This window comes from Bombus terrestris, chromosome 11 (genome assembly GCF_910591885.1).
Source record: "Bombus terrestris chromosome 11, iyBomTerr1.2, whole genome shotgun sequence".
Classification (NCBI taxonomy): domain Eukaryota; kingdom Metazoa; phylum Arthropoda; class Insecta; order Hymenoptera; family Apidae; genus Bombus; species Bombus terrestris.
In genome coordinates, this window is record NC_063279.1 from 11,418,067 (window position 1) to 11,435,779 (window position 17,713).

At 35.8% G+C, this 17,713-nt stretch overlaps 1 protein-coding gene across 7 annotated transcripts in view; it reads right to left on the reverse strand.

The window, feature by feature from the left end:
* Positions 1-17,713, reverse strand: part of LOC100645457 (whirlin) — a 109,818-nt gene that overhangs the window by 67,923 nt on the left and 24,182 nt on the right. For 4 of the 7 annotated variants that reach the window (XM_048410338.1, XM_048410336.1, XM_048410339.1 and 1 more), the window contains exons 2-4: positions 10,632-10,979; positions 9,559-9,908; positions 5,110-5,121 (exon numbers count right to left, since the gene is read on the reverse strand). In XM_048410338.1, the coding sequence (XP_048266295.1) occupies positions 5,110-5,121; positions 9,559-9,908; positions 10,632-10,954 (685 nt within the window). In that variant the 5' untranslated portion in view covers positions 10,955-10,979. The remainder of the gene's footprint in view (positions 1-5,109; positions 5,122-9,558; positions 9,909-10,631; positions 10,980-17,713) is intronic. The other 3 variants (XM_020865318.2, XM_012313637.3, XM_048410337.1) reach the window with 3 other exon arrangements.

The window sequence follows — 17,713 nt, forward strand, 5'->3', positions numbered from 1 at the left end:
TTGTAATTTTCTAGCTTTGTTTCAACAGTGTCATTCCGATTTCATTCTTCCTCCGAGTCTCTTTCTTTTTTCTTTTTCTTTCCTTTAATTTGTTTCCCTTTGAACAAGATGAATAGAGACGTTCTGAATACTTCGAAATATTCATTATAAATTCGTAACTGCCAATTATGAACTATTATTTCGTTGTATCAAAAATTGTCACTTCTGACACTTATAATTAGATGTATCATTTGTCATTTTAATTTCTCAATTTATCTTGAACCCGCGTATTTATCGGTTCGATATTTCTATAGTTGCTTTCTTCGCTTTTCAATTAGTCTTCTTCGTTTATAACTCAACACGTTACCTTAAATGGGCTTCGTATAATGCTAAAAAATTTCGCATTCGTGCCTGTCCGCAAGAATGTAATGGAAATTACTTGGATAAATATATAAGAGAGATGCGCGTGTGTGTAGGTATACATGTGCGTTTGTGTGTGCACGTTTTCTTCTATGAATTCATAAACTATGCGCATATGCATCATACACTGTCATGCAACGAAACGCCGGCGTGCTAAGCCTAGAGGTATTCTCGGTTATTATAATTGCGAAGTCCCGACGATAAATCGTCGGAAGAACGGAGCAGACCAGAGAAAGGATTCTGTCTTTATGAACATTCCACGCAAACTTTCGCGAATTTTATCACGGAGGAATGGTCCAGTTAAACTGGAAAAATTTCATTTCTTCCTTATTTTAAACGAAGTTTTTGACCAAATACAGAATAAAAAATGTATATATAATTTGTTTTTAGAAAATAATAAGCAAGTAATTTATAAACTGCTACAACGAGTATTTAGTATTTCATGCGTAATTCTGCTTTGTTATTTCTGTATTTTTTCTTGATGCTCTTTGAAGAGACTGTATCTAAAATCTCTTATGCGGAAAAAGAAGAAAACGACGAGAAAATTTCGCGGTAACGTACCGTAGTTCCAGTGACAAAAACGAGGTCATAAGAAGATAAACTCTGTTATAACATTCGACTTTTTGTACTGCCACCTTTTTTCCCTTGCTTCCCACTAAACAAAACGTACCACTCGCCCTAGTTGCATAACTCATCGCACGCAACTTAAGCTAATAAACATCGGCCGGAAACTTGCTATGTCCTCCACGTTACCGCTCGGCGTTTCTTAACTCCCACACTTGCCTCCGATTGTTCACTCTCTTGTAAATCCAAACATTAACATGTTCGTTATCATAATAGAAGAGAACATTTATTATATTAAGAAAATTAATAGAAAATAATAAACAATCTAAAATGGAGAGAATTAAGAAATTTTCAAAAGATATATCATTTTGAGCGATATAATTTTTGAGTAATTATATCGCTCAAAATGATATATTTCTTGAGTAACTGCTATGTATACATATGCACTACGTGTTACAAAATAATGTCCACATATGTTACACACGTGATACCGACATACGCGTCATCGATAGCTGACGTGTTAACAGAAAAACAAATTCGATGTGTAAAAAACTAATACACGTGACGAATGCTCGACTGTACCAACAGTGAAAAGAGGAATAAAAGAAGTAAGTACATATGTAGCACATGTTTAAAGGCTGAAGCTACTCGTCTTCCTTACTTCGATCTTTTATCATCTCTCGAGATCGAGTCCCCTCGACTTAGCTTAGTCGAAAGGAATTCAGACGACGTTTCCAGGCTAATCTGTCCTTATCACGCGTGCTCGCTCGGCAAAAGAACTCTCGATAATACCAAAACGAGCAAGCTCGTGCGCCAACCACGGAGAAATCGCCGATCGAAACGCGTCGAAAACGAGGACAACAATCAAACCTGCATTCTGATCTTCTCCGGTGGGAATTGGTCGCGAGGTCAACTCAGCCACCTGTTCCTACTTTTAACGATTCTTCGACTCGACCAAGCCAGTGACTCGATTTATTGTCACGAGCACTTTACATAAATATTCGATAATTTAATTCAGAGGGCCGAGGATCATAGCGGTGTAACTCAATACACTGGTAGCTTTCACAAAATTACGTTCTACATTTATTACTATGAAATATTTAATATAACGTTTCAAGTTATAAAAACATGTCGTAGCAGAGAAGATAGAGCTATTACTTGATTAATTACGAATTGATTCGAATTCTCGAAACCTTGACTTTCACGTTTATAATCTTCGATTCGCCATTTCATGCTCACTCTCTATTTTATGTAAATTATTCGAAAACTCGAGAAATTAGGACTGGTTTTATATATTCTAGGTTTCTCATTTTAATATCATCGTCTAAAAATTCAATTCCTCTAATTACATAGAAAAAACGACGAAGATATCTATTTTAAGGGAACTGAATCAACCTCGTTAAACCAACTTCCTACAAATTTCTCAAACGGGGAAAAAATTGTTGGAAGCGAAATTACCTTCTCCAGCCTTTACCCGCATACCGTGCAACCACGTTCCTAATCACTGGAAAATTTCCGTCTCTATATACAAGTACTCTAATGTGGGTCGTTACTTTTGTACAATCTAAAATCGACAGAGAACGAGTCTCTATAGAAAGAGTATCTTTCGTCGAACAAAAATTCTGCTCTGTCTTTCTGTTTTATCATTAGCTTCCTTTCTCTTGTGCCACTGGTCGCCCTCTAGTCCCAAGCCCGGCCGATCTGCGCATTACACTTTCATGCGACATCGATCGTTATTCAATGTGTGTATGCATGTATCTATGTGTACATGGACGTGAATACGCGAGTATGAATACTCGAAAACCACGGGGAGATTGGAACGGCCACGAAATTCGCAACGATACAGGAAACTACGCTTGTAATGGCCTTCGTAACCTGTCGAGTGTCTTTGAAACGACCTGTACAGCACGATGATGGATCGATTCTATCGACCGAATCATTCAGACGTTTATGATCACTCGTTCATATATGTATATATAATTGCATAGAGCAAATTAAAAATTTAATCTACCGATTTGCCGTTTCAGTTGATAAGGAAATTAAATTTTTTTAATTTGAAACGCCTCAACGTGACGATAGAGGCTCGAAATTTAGTTACGTAACGTTTGATAACGAAGTATTCTTGTTGCTAAAAAATTACTGGTACCACCCCATTTCTACAATGAAAACTTATAAAAAATATTAAAATACTATAATGTAAAATACGACGCATTAAAATAAAATTGTAAATTAATTTGAAAAAATATTTCTGTTAACGACAGAAATTCGACATTTAATTACGTAACGCTCGAAAATAATTTCATTCTGTGAAGCCGCGTGATTTCTATCGTGATTAACACGTTAAAAGGAAAAGTACTAAAATAAGAAAATTGTTTCTGGTTAGAACAAGAATTCGGAATTTATGTATGAAATGATTTCCTTTCGTGAAAAATTCGTGGCGCCTCTTTTACAACAAAGGATATGAAACTTCGATTAAATCGATAAACACGGACAACTGACATTATTAACCTCTCGTCACCTATGAGCCTCTTGCCTTTTCGAAACGAGGTAACAAGCACGATAAAAAAACAAGGCGAAGAAAATGTCATATATTCCTTGCACGAGAAACTTTTCTACCAAAGTTAAAAAAAATACAGATTCCACGTAAACAAAGTTCATGAAACGAAACGGTATCATCCCGAGTATTATAACAAAGGTGATAATGTTTTAAAAAAGAGAATTTTCAAAATGGAACAGGAACCTTTGTACGAATATCCTCGAACGTTCTATTTTCCAATGATATTTCCACAATGTCTCTACCATTCTGAAATATACAGACCGCGGAGAAAGGTGCAAGGAATAGGATGATATACTTTATCACGAGATTACACGTCGTTTTATATCATGGTAGCCAGTAAATCGCATCTATCCTTTTATTTAAAAGAATGCCTACAAGCAACGCGTCATATTTCATCCACACAATACATAAGCGAAAAAGTAAGAAGAAAACGATATTTCTATTCGCGTTTAACCTTTCGCTCTTGGCCAATCAAGCCATTAAAAACAATAATTCAAGACTTAAGTACCCGTTCGTTTGATTGATAAGGCAAAAGGTTGAAGACGCCTAAAAACGAGGATCAGAGGAAGCTTAACAAATCGTTCGATCCGGATAAACGATAAACCGTTGGAAGTACGAGGCTCGATTAAGCGAACCTGTCTCGAATAGCGACCGCAAATCGCAACGAATCACGGTCGTCCAATGGAGCTCTCGTGTGTTACTAATCGAGCGGGACTACCACAAGGATATAAATCATATCGATTAACGATCGTCGGCCGATGAGGATATAAATCGTTCGCGTGCAGTCTGTAAAAAATTACGGATCACTGGATAAAGGCACAAGTTCGTGCCTTTAATCACGCTTAACGTAATTTATATCGGTGTTTCAGAATTTTTTCCCACTGCCTACGTATCGTCTTTTTCTCGCGTTAACGACGTCCCTGGAAACGATAAAGCCTCTCTGCAATATTCACCGGCACCGGCCATCTGCGTTATCGTTGTACAAGTTTAATATAGTAAAATTTACGCTTTTCCCAGTATTAAATCGAAGATCACAAGAGAATAACGTGATAAGTATATCTTTTTTGATTTTCTGACTTTAAGCATGTCATAGATCAATTTTTATAACATCGATTTTATCATTTCTCAAGTCCTGCTTCTGATTACTGAAACGCGTTATTATACAGGTGGAAAAATTTGAAAAATTTCATAAGAATCAGTTTTGTTACTAGCCCTTTAATCAACAATATACTGAACTCTTTCTTTGTAGAAAATGAAACTTATCTAGCTTGCGATCGTCAATTAGAATCGTCACATCGTGCAAGAAATTTGTTCGATCTCGTTGAAATTATTTTATGAATTTATTAATATCGAATATCGCAATGGAAATTAAAAATTAAAAAATGAAGGTTATTGTCCGTTTGAAATTTCGAGCCATTCGTCTCAATCTCCCAGTGATCTTGTTGCTTTTTGATTTGTATAATGCTAATGTTCCTTTTTCTCTCTCTTTCTCTCCTCCTTTCAATCTCTTTCACACAGTATCTCGTTCGTTTTGGTTCTTTTTTCCTTACATTCTCTCTGCCTTTTGGTTCGTATGGTTGATGAGTTACCTGACTGCGCTTCTGGTACAGCGAAACAGAAAACAAGAAAGACACACCGCCAGTTGGCTTATTTCGATTTCGACCGGAGCGAAACGACGCCAAGGTTTCGCAATTGTTTCTTCGAAAAATTACCACTAATCGATCATTCGACGCGTCCTACTTTTTTATCGCTCGTCTATGCTCTAGCGAGCCTACTCGCGGACAGCGCTGAAAAACCTTTCGATTTGTCTGCCTCTGGTATTTTAATTTAATGCATTCTTCGATTTCACTGAACAGGTAATAGTCTTATAAATAATTCTATGAATACTGATTCACGCTTCGGCGCGAAATTTCCAACTCGATGTTATTACAAAAATATTTCAAATAAATCATGCGAAGAGAATTCGTATGGATAAACAAATCAAGCCAAATTCGACGATTTTAACTATAAATTTCCTAATCAAAAATTTGAATTTAAATGTCTTTCATATTCAGTAGTTTTCTGATTAATAAAATTTGAATTTATAGAATTGAAGATTTTATATCTAAAAATGTAAATCCACCGAAGCAAATCTACTTCCAAATTTATTAATTTCTTAACCAAAATAATTTTTCAAATTAATTTCCTTCGCATAGAATTCTACGCGTAAACAAATTATGAGAAATTTTAGGATTTCAGCCATAAATTTCGCAATTAAAATGTTGCACCACGGTTAAATGGTCTTCTTTTGTGAGAACATTTCTCGACTTTCTAATTAACTGAACAAAATTTTCGAAGAAGCTGACGATACACCCAGATGTCGTTTCTAGCCCCCGTGGGATCCACGACGATTCACAGGCTCACGCGACACGTTTTTGCGTTTCGAACCAAAAGAAGAAATGTAAAAAGAATAGAAAAAAAAAGAAGAAAAGGTTTCACGCCCGAGATCTCGACCAGGACCAAGCATGAAGCGATCATTTACGGTGCATGTGCGATACGCCGTGATCAAGCGTGAAGTTTACGAGACTCGAAACCGTGAAACCGGACCCCGACGACGTAAAGCGCAAAGCGCGATGTCGGGGATGCTCCTGGCATCCGCGGAACGTGGATCCCGGACGGGGACATTTCTATTTATCTTTGGCGTACGCGAGGAACTTCTCTGGAGAACCATACCAATCTCTTCCATTCTCCGTTATCCCTATCGAACTTCGAATTCCAGTTCGTTCGCTGATCCTCTTTTATCGTTTATTATCTTTTGTAATGACTGTTCTTTCTCTTTTTTCTATTCTACGCCCAAGAGAATTTGATTTTCTTAGATTACAGGTAAAATATGTTTAATCAAGATCAAACGTAAAAATCGTTTCATCGTGGAATTTTTAGTGGGAAGATTTTCCCATATTGAGATTTTAGAGAAATATCTCTTTTTCGTTTGAAAGAAACAATCGAGATCGGAAAGAGTTCAGATCCCATATAAATCTCAATGATTGTGAATGGAAACATTAGAAATATCTATTTCTGAATTATCTTTTTTCAATAACATTGAAATCCTTGTTTTTGAAATCCCGAGGAATAACGAGTATACGCAAAGAAATATTTTTCTCTTGACAGAAATAACTCGGGTCGAAAAAGGTTCGTATTACCTATTCAGAAAGTCTCTGTTGCTTTTTCATTTGCTATAAAAGCCAATATATTACACTTATTTTGTGCTCCCCTACTGACCCTTCGATATCGTGCCGACGAAATAAACCACCCTCTTCATCCGCGCAACAAATTCCTCGGGAAATTTACCAGACGGTTGTTTACCAGGTTCGACAAACAAGCGTCCGATATAAAAGACGATAGGTAAACCAACCGAATTCCATCTCTGTTACTCCGTCTCCCACCCCCTTTGCTCTAAATTACTAAACATTCCGTGGTGTAATTAATATTTAACGAGTATCGGTACCGTGTAGCTTACCTCCTCTCGACAACTATTTAAAACGCGCGTACGCTCGCATATTATTCAATGCGTCGGCTTAAATAAAGTCGGGGAGGCCAAGGTGAGACTTGGATTTCCTCTCGTTCTTTTACAATCCTCGCGTGCTCCTCAACAGAAACAAACGATACGATTCCCTGAACTGATTACACCGCCGGATACACTACGTGCAATTATACATCCGGTTAATCCGTTTCAGTGGCGAACGCGGAAGAAAAATACGCGATGACCGCCGGCAATTAGAGCCGCGTCATTAAACGCTCGCAGTATCGTTGGTCAATTAGCTGGTATCGCTAATTACCCCGTCGAACGGTCGTCCCGTTGTAAATACTTTGAAAAGGGGGAAGGCGCATTCGCGCCTTAAGATCCCCTAAGGTCGCCTGCTATCGTATACTAATTATGCTTTTTGCTAATCAGTGAAAGAATTCTCAGGCTATTTGATCGTCACCCTTGAAATACAATTTTTATTTAATTGGTTGTAATATCTTCTATATTTTATAGTTATTATACAGGTGGTAATCACTGTAGCATTAGTATAAATATCGTAGGTATATTCATTTAATTCGAAAGAACAGCCATTGCTAATTTTATATATTTTAACAGTGAAAATTAACGAAGTAGTGAAATTATATGTCGTGAAGAAAATTCTATTAATTTTTTGCAATTTAATTAAACTCTCGAATAGATATAATTAATAATTATTTGATTTTGCTTCTTAAATCAATATTTCTATGTTTTCCAGAGAACTCCAGCATAGGCCAATCGACGTCGACGAAAATAAGAGAACCATGTCGGTTTCAATTATTTTTTCTTTTCCTTTTCAACATCGTACTGTCCATCGGTCAGCGAAAACGAATGGTGACTTTCTTTCCGCGCAATAAAAAAAAAGAAAATAACGACAACACGAAGAGGGGAGAAAATCGAGGCGAAACGCGATCCGAATGTAATACATTCTTTCGTTTCCCCCGGAGACCGTAGCTGGAATGGAAATGACGCTTAATGATCGAAAACATGTTTTCTCTCCCTCGCCATTCCCTGTTTTCCGATTCTCGTTCCCGTGACGATCGTCTTTCAATCGAATTGAAATCGAATATTATCGTCAACAGCCACTTCATTTAATAATTCTCAAACGACGGTTTTGTCCACATTTACTTGTCTACATTTACATTTTAATACTTCCCACTGTGGAAGTTAACAGAATAGAAAATTAATTTTTATATCCCTTTTCTTCTTGGTAACACATTTCACAATATGCAATACAAAAATATGCCTTTTTTATGCTATCGCTTGACCGTTGAACCACAATAAGTTAATATTGAATATTTTTTCAATTTTTTTTATAGGAATTTTTGCGAAAAAGTAATTTTAAATTAAAATATAGGAGATTTACATAATAAATATATGGCCGTGCATATAATAAATAAATTGATATAATAAAAATAATGAATACGCATTAAAAATACGTAAACTATACGTAAAATATACGTATATAATATGCATATTTATTATATAAATTTAATAAATGTATATCTGACCGGAAATGTATCCATTACGTATATAAAAAAACTTTATTAATAAAAGTAATAGGACAAGTTACTGTTCCAGAAGAACATTCATTTTATACGTTTGTTGAGATAGGAATATAGTTTGAAGACCGAACTTCAAATTGTGCAATGAAAACTGAATTTAAGGACATCGTAAAAGAAACGAGTTACTTTATTACTTTCATCGCTGCTATGGACGAAATTGTTTCATCCGCTTAACGGAAGATTCGTCACGAGAACGACAACGGTGAAAATGAAAGACACGTGACAGCTGTGCTGAAACACAGGAAGCACAGAGTGTCGATGATACGTCGATTACCAACGAAACAGGGCTAAGTCTGCTTAGAAATACGATAGAGAAAATCGGCAATGACCGTCGTGGTGCGAAGACATAAATTGCGATTTTGTATCGACCAATTGTTTCTAAATAATCTTATCGTGAAACTTTAAACACTTTATAGCAAACCTACTAATGTATTAACATACATACATACATACTACATATACATTATAATATATACATAGAACTTATGCATTGGCTACTTCTGTTGTCACATAAAGTATCAATTCCAATGATATTCCTCTAACAATTGCTCAACACTTCTCAGTTATTTCTAAAACTTTTATCCAGAGATGTATCTGTCACATATTATGATCAAAATATAGGCAAAAAAATGTCAAAGAAACATATTAAACAGTACAAAGAAGCAAATCAAACAGTACAAAGAAGCAAAAAATATTTCGCTATTTCATTATGAATTTAAATTTCATTATGAAATTCAATGTTACTTTCAACATTTTATAAATAAAATATTGCTAAGGAAGCATCAAAAGAAATATCTATCGCACAACTTTCTTATGAATTTCGTTTAAAACAAAATTCGATTTCGCTATGAATCACAATTCAAAATCATCGAGCACCACGACGCGCGTATAGCAAGAAACGAGCGGCAATGAAAGTCACAGTTGTCGGAAGATACCTCGATCTTGAGGCGCGAAGTACGGCGATGGAGGTAGCCTGAAGGTACTTCGGATCTCACCTGCGTCCTTGCCACCCTTCACGCAGATCCCAAAGCCATGGTGAGAGTCCGGTGGATCTCTCGTCATGGTGATTGTCCTTACAGTGAGCTCCTGTAAACTCAATGGCTGAGAGCTCGGTGATGTCGGAGGATTCGCGGGATTCGGCTGCGATTGTTGCGACTGCTGCGATTGCTGTTGCTGCTGGGACGTTGACGATGGCGTGCTTCGAACAGCGGCGACACTTGCCGGCGAAGACGCCGGCGTTCTCCTATCGCCCTGTCGACGCTCGGACACACCATTTCCAAAAAGTCTGTGATGAAATTTCAATATTACTTTTTTATAGTTAATTCGGACCTTTAAAGGTTATCTTGAGTGAAATTTCGCCTGAATTTTTTTTAATTTAATTTAGTAATATAACGTTAATTCTGTTTTAATAACCTTAACAATATAACAATAAACTAACTTTAACAATATAATTTTCTACCTGGAGAGTGGACTAGATAAAAAGAAGACTCGATCTATAGCGTACAATGCATCATTTTAAATTAAACGTGATCTAGGACTGAAGGTCTGCAGACTACCTGATTAATTCAGGAACTTTGTTGTCTTTCCTAATCGCATAATAGAATATTCTATCGATACTCTATCCTCTAATCTAGTGAATAAAAATAGCCACATTGCAACTTCCTAATAATAATCCTATTTGTTCAATTCAACATATATCATTGTAAAAGCTATTTGTAACCCAATCTTTCCGTCGTTAAATAACCCTTTTATTATTTAAAAACAATATAAAATACATTAATCCCAACTTTTTATGTTCTGGATCCTGGATAACAGAACGAAATTCCTATAACGCCTTACTACGCTTACATTTGCAAAAACTGATACCAACATGGTCGAAATAAATATATTTCTATCAAATTATCATTCTGTTAGCTTAATTCCAAACTTTCTGCATAAGAGACTTGATTAACAGGTTAGCAGTCAAATCAGTTATAAGAAGTCTAAAAACGAGCATTGGAGAACCTACCTAAGCACCTGTTCCGGCGAAATGGCACCAGAACCTCCAGTGGTGTGTCCCCTGTGCCTATACGGTGTGGTGTGCGAGGAATGGTGATGAGGGGCACTCGGTGGTCTCTCGACGATCGTGTAACTCGTACCCGGAGGGCTATAATATCCCCTGTGTTGACCACCATGATGCCTGCTGGTGGACTCTAAATCCTCAGCTTCGTAGCAACCACCGGTGCCGCTTCTCAGGAAGTGAGTGCCGCTGCGCAGGAAGTGCGACCCGCTACCACCACCCCACTGCAGCTCCTGTAATTCCGACCCGTAATCCTCCGTGCTGCTGGCCATGCCTTTGCGATCCGTTTTGTCAGACCTGGACACAAAACAAAGCAAACGATGGTCGAGTTTGAAACATAAAGAGAAAAGCTTTCGAGTACTCGAGCTCTTTGACTTTTCAACCCGAAATGGACACATCGAAAAATAGAAATTGTTAAAACTATCAAATGTTACGATGATAGTAACTACAAAAGGCACTAGCATATACACTTATCCTCCAATGAAGATCTTCTCTCATCAGGTTTTACATTTCATCTTTGTACTTATTGTAAATTATTACTAAATGATACGAAGTTTAATGTATTTGGATCTAATTAGTTAGTACGTAAATACTACTAGGTTGTCCGGAAAGTGTCTTTCTTTTACAGACACGTCTTTTACAACGATGCATCTTTATATAAACATAAAACATAATCCATCAAATGTTGTGATCTTTATCTTGATAGAACAAAATGGATCATACGTAATTCGATAAAACAATATAAAACGAAAAATGTTGTTCATCCATTATTTTCTTATAAAACGAAAGAAACTTTCCGGACGACCTAATATAATAAATACAATGACGTATCTGTATCTTTCGTAGCTCTGTGGACAGCTATGTATTTCCTGTTTTAAGATCTAACGTACGAGCAGAAGATATTGACCGATAGGTAATGCTGATTTAAATTTCCTAACATGTACTCGTATTCTATTCGATTATACATTTTAACCTTTAGGTTGTGGCATTTGACTATAACTCCAAAGTCGTTATATACGAAATATATCCATTGCTAAATTTAACGTTAGTCCACGTGTCGCTAAAATCTAGTTTCCTCCATTATGCGAATTGATAAGATAAAGATATGCTATAACATAAAGAAATAAAAGTTTTCTCTTAAATTTGGATTCTTTAAATAACGAGTGGATAAATTAATTACAAAGCGCAAAGATCGAGCAAAGACCCAAACGAACCACTCGATTCGTTAAAATCCCTTGGTGTCAAAGCAGTAACTTTTAAGATTATGAAAATACAATTAGCAAGTGTCTCGTTAGGGGAAGATTGCTAATAACCAAAGCGACTCGATGGAAGATAAAGAGGGCCGCGACCTGAATTTCCCAGATAGCACTGCATCGATCTAGAATGTCGTAAATTAATCGAGAATCGTGCCTCTCAGGAGATCGTGAAGAAGTTCTTGTTCTAATATTCACCACGTGTGCCATTCAAATATCAAACTAAATCGATCTCGCCCTTTGATCTAAAACCGTCTAACATAAAGTATCGTAGTGTGTAACTAAACTGACAGTTTTTGGAACAATTGTAAAAAGGAGAATAAGTGAAAATAAATTCTGAAAATGATTATTTGCATGAAATTCATTAAAGTAATTTATCACGGTAAGGGATCGTATAGAATTTTGAAATTTCTATACAAAAGAAATATCATTCAGTATTCAATTTCCAAATTACCTTCTCTCCGAACCTTATACGTAGCATAGTGGCTTCACAAATCCCAATTCACAATTTCTAAATTCCAATTTTACAAAGTGCTTCGTACCAAACATGACGCTCCAGAAAACCAAACGATCTATTCTTCCTCGAGTCTCCTTAATTCAGAAAATTTTAACCTTTGCACAAAGTCATTTTCCTCTTTACCTTCTTTTAGTCGTTTCCATTCTTAAACTTCTCTGGGAAAATTCGATAACGTATAACATCTATAATTCGAAAAATTCTAATTCTTCCCTTCGCTTGAGATTCAAGTTACCGAGTTTCGACCGTATAGGGGAAGAATCGTTTTTAGAAAATTAATTTGAGAAAATCATCGATGTCTGCTTCGACGTAGAACGAGTTACTATCGAGCGACCATTAGGCGACCTTACACCTATTGCTATTAATGTGTGGCTAATGAAACAACGGAATTCATGGCGGGAGAAATAGCCTTATCGCTGTCGGTTAAACCGATAAAATCTGCACGTGATGCGAGGGCAACGGGGGGTCGGATTTTCCATAGCGTGGCGATGTCATAATCCCGACAGGAAACCAGCCATTATCGCCGGAAGAAATTTGAAAGTTCCCCCTTGTTCGTGGCGTTACGTCTCATGCAAAGCCGCCCACTCGTCGCTAGCGATTTGCACGCCCCTGTTGAAATTTCTCCCTCGTGACCGATCGTCCTTCTTGGCGGCGTTTCCACAATCGGAGAACAACTTCCGCGACACCGTTTCAACTTTCGTAAAATATTGCCGTTTTCTCTTATTGTTCGTATTGTTCGTATCTTGTATTTCGCAGCTAAATATGTTACAGCGGCGAAGAATGTTACTAACGTAAATCTATCCTAGTCAAAAATTTGTTGAATCTTTCTCGTAAATTTGTAAAGTTCTTCGTAAATTCGTAAAGGATACGGTTCTTCGTTCAATCTATTTGAGGCAATATTTTCCAGGAAAATCTGATTTCTCCCAACATTCTCTTTCTTTCGTTTCTTTCCATGAAAAAGAGAAACAAAAACGAAATCGTTACGTTCTTTTTATTATGCATGGAATATCAAATACCATTAACAAGCAACATTGCATGAAATCCGTATTTTCATTTAATGTAAAATCCAATATTTTGTAATTTTCTATTAAAAGATTTTGTTATTCAAGTGCCTCAGGATTGCAGCAGTATCATATATTTTAAAATCATATTAACCGATATCATGGAACATGCAAAACAATGCTTTATACGTTCGTACAAAATACGTAGTTCATGATAGGGTAGAAAAAGAATATAATATAAAAATTTCCCCGCCGAGAGTCACGTTTTCGTTTTATTTAACATTTCATCTTTTATGACGTATTGTCTTATTTCTATTACGTTTCGCGTTTTATGGCGGAATACGTAATGACGGATATCGAATTTCGAAACAACGTTCCGGGGCAAGTATCGAACCATATTGGTTGAATCGTAGTATCGACGCTTACGAATACAGTAGAACGGTGTCCCTAATATGGAATAATATTTTATAATGATCTATTAAACGTTCCTATTTGAATATTTTATGCGGAGTTATGTCGTTTTATGCTTTATAAGATATCGTCGTATTTCCATTAGGTTTCATATTTTATGACGGCATACATTACGGAGAACATCAAAACTCTTGACGTATGACGCTCGACCGAATATTGAATTAATGTTTTTCTGCATCGAATAACTCTTCGCGGTTATTTCGCGAAAATATAAAATTTATATTAAATAATTCCGAGAGGACAATCGAGATATTCGCAAACGATATAACGAAATTACGATGAACGCCTCGTTTAATTCTCGAATAATTTTATAATCCTTTAACGTTGTTTAATTATATGTTCATCGCTGTTTAGGATATACGATAATGTAAGATCAGAACATAAGAATGTTAAACTAAATATAACTTTCGGAATAGCCTGAAGTATTAGTAAATATGTTGCATTTAGGTATATCAATTTTATTTTAAACAACCAAGCTAACCCAAATCTATATTATTCGAAGTTGAACTATATACTTTATACTTAGAGCTCTTCTTTTATTTCTAGAAGGCTAATAGGATAAATTTATGGTAAACGTCAAGAAAGGACGTTAATGGCGCGAAAAACTTTAAGTATGAGGTTACAGTGACTTTAATCTGTGCTGCAGTATCAATTTCTCCCTTTTCTTCGCTTTCTTTCCTTCCACTCTTCCTTCGTTCTCGTGTTTCTAAATTTTCCTCTTCTGCTTCTCTTCTTTCTCATCATTTTCTCCACATTCCTCTATTCTTCTCTTTCCTAGATTTCGTAAGTGTTTTTCTATATTGTAAAAAAATAATAAAAGATAACTTGACCTAAATAATGCCCTCTTTATCTCTATAGCGGAATTAAAAATAAAATCGTACGAAAAAGCGATTGTGTCCATGACCTGTCTATAATAACTGGTCTTTATTACGAAACGAACGAAATCTCCAACTTCACCTGGTGCTTTCCAATGAAGATAAGTGGAAAAAGAATACGAGGTAATTCCGCCTTCGGCTGCTTAAAGGGTCAAATCAAATAAGAAGTTCACGATGTTAAGAACTTGCATGCCACGTGTAGCCATGTACATCTATATATAACTAACGAATCGCCAATATTTGCTATACATCGATGTCCACTGGATTGAAGTTGAAATATCAAAGAATTATTTACTCGATCAATTCCTAGCAAATCGATGTTCAAAGTAGCTTCTTCAAAATTGTCAGGAAACTCATGGACAAATTGAAACTTTGTAAATGAAAATCGAGAAAAAATTAAACACGATATTTAATAGCGAGATACTAGAATCGAAAGTGTAATTAAATTACGCTTGTACTAAATCACAATCGAACGACGTTACAATTTTATCCCACGACTCGGACTCGAAATTATTTTCCCGCGACAAAACTGTTCCAATTTTTCATGTATTCCATCGACGTAGTGCTCTTTACTGTTCACGTGCACGTATTTCTCGTTCTATTTTTCTCATGTACGAGTACCTTGTTCTTCACGTCGTCTTATCGCACATCGCATTTTCTATCTACCATTTCAAACGTTTCTTAGAATCAAAGGAAGACTAATACGACAAATTTTACGATATCTTCCCTAGTTTGTAATGGTTAAAAAACGATCAGTTAATTTCAAAGGATATACAACTTTTCGAAATATTTGCAATGCTATTGTTCTTTTACCATTTGTTTTCATTTTTATGTACAAAAATGCTCGTAATACACAGATACACGCAGGATCAAGTCTCATGAACTATATCATCATGAATTGTAACATAAGTTATAATTGTGATAATAATTCGATTATATGCTTTAAACAATATATAATCTAAACGAAAGCATTCTTTTTCATTTTTATCTTTAATAATTACCCATTTGCATATTGATATAGTATAAATGTTTAATTCCAATTATAAGAAAATATAATTTATAAGAAATTATACTTAATATAAGAGCACAACCTTCTAATATCTAGAACAGCATGAAAGGCGAGAGTCGCAGAGAAAAGATAAAAGTATCGAGGAAACTTGCTGGGGTTCCTGGCATAAATGACAGATTAGATAGAGGGATCAACGAAATTGAACAGAAATTCGAAGCGTTCCACGTAGAATATTAATCTAGGAAGGAAGAAGGTGGTGGAGAGCTTCGACACCCCGTGACAAGTCGATTTTCTAGAACAACCGTGGCATTACCAGCGCGCGGCTAACGTTCTAATAGCGTTAGGAAGCCTCCTGTTACCGGCGGAAGAAATTTCGGAGTCATCCGGTTCGCGGTAAATGCATACCTATGCAAAGCTGGTGCTTCGTCGCGGATCGATCGTTGGCCAACGAGCGAGAGAATCGACTGGCCGCGGTGTTTAATTCATACCACCGACCGGCAACGATCGATTCGCATTAAGGTTGGTTTATATTAACCGCTCGGACACGGAACGATTCCGTTACCGTTCCATTAAGTCGAAGACATTTAGCGTTTATACTATGAAGACTTCCTTACACAATTATTGAGCTAAAATTGTTAGTGAAATTTTCCAATTCACAAGTTACAAATTATTAGATATGTAATTAGTAAAGAATTAGTAAATTCTGAAATCTAATAGCTAATGACTAAGTAGAGACATATTATTGCTATATATAATAATCAATGGATATATATTATTACGAATACATATATGAACACAATATGTGGATATATATTAGGTTGTCCAAAATGTTTCTTTCGTTTTATAAGGAAATAATGGACGCACAATGTTTTTTGTTTTATATCAGTTCATTGAATTATGCACGAACATAATAATAGAAATAGAACGAAATGGATCATACCTAATTCAATAAAATAATATAAAACAGAAATTGTTGTTCATTTATTATCACTTTATGGAAGGAAAGAAACTTTACGGACAACCTAATATTATCATGAATAATAATTCGTTTATCAAGGAAATAATATATTAGCAAAATACGGTAATATACTAACATTTACGAAAATAAAAAGTCCGAAATTTATCATTTTGTCGCGTTTAGTAAATACTTCCATCGTTAAGTGTACGTTTTCTCGTTGTTACAGGAGGACCACGATGTTCTCCGGAAGAAATCATCCTCAAGAGACGACGATTCTCCGCTACCATCCCTTTTACTACTCGCTCGCGCGAATTACACGAATTCTCACCAGCTCGAAAATGGAACGGTGGAAACTTGGCTGTTTAAATCTACTGTGTGGCGCTTGATAAATCGCAGCTATAGTTATTTGATTATCTCTGTTATTAAAGTCGGTCTCGAGGAAGGATGAAAAAAATATTATGGGGAAAATTTTTTTTCAGTTTGGAAGATCGTTCCTTTCGGAGAATTTGCTTTGACTCGCCGGAAATAACTTCTCTGATGTAAATTTGTGAATAAAATTTGAAACAAATATCCTACCATCTTCACATTCACAGTTACAATAGCATTTTATTGCCTGAATATTTCATATTCGATTTTAAACAGTTTCCAAATGGATTTTTCTTTCAAGAATGGACACGATAATATGGTAGTATAGACTATAAACACACTCGAGTTTAAAGCGAATGAACTGAATACGAGCGAAGATCTACAGAAGATTATTCTACGTGCGATCATTTATACATGCAAAAATAAATGAAACACGTGGAATTACACTTCTACATGCGAAGATAAATGTAGAGTTACACTTTTTCGTTCAATGTTTCATTTTTAAGAACAACGAATTTAAACGTGATTAACGAAGCATCTATTAAATTGAAGCAATAATTTTTCATAAGATGTATAACTAACGA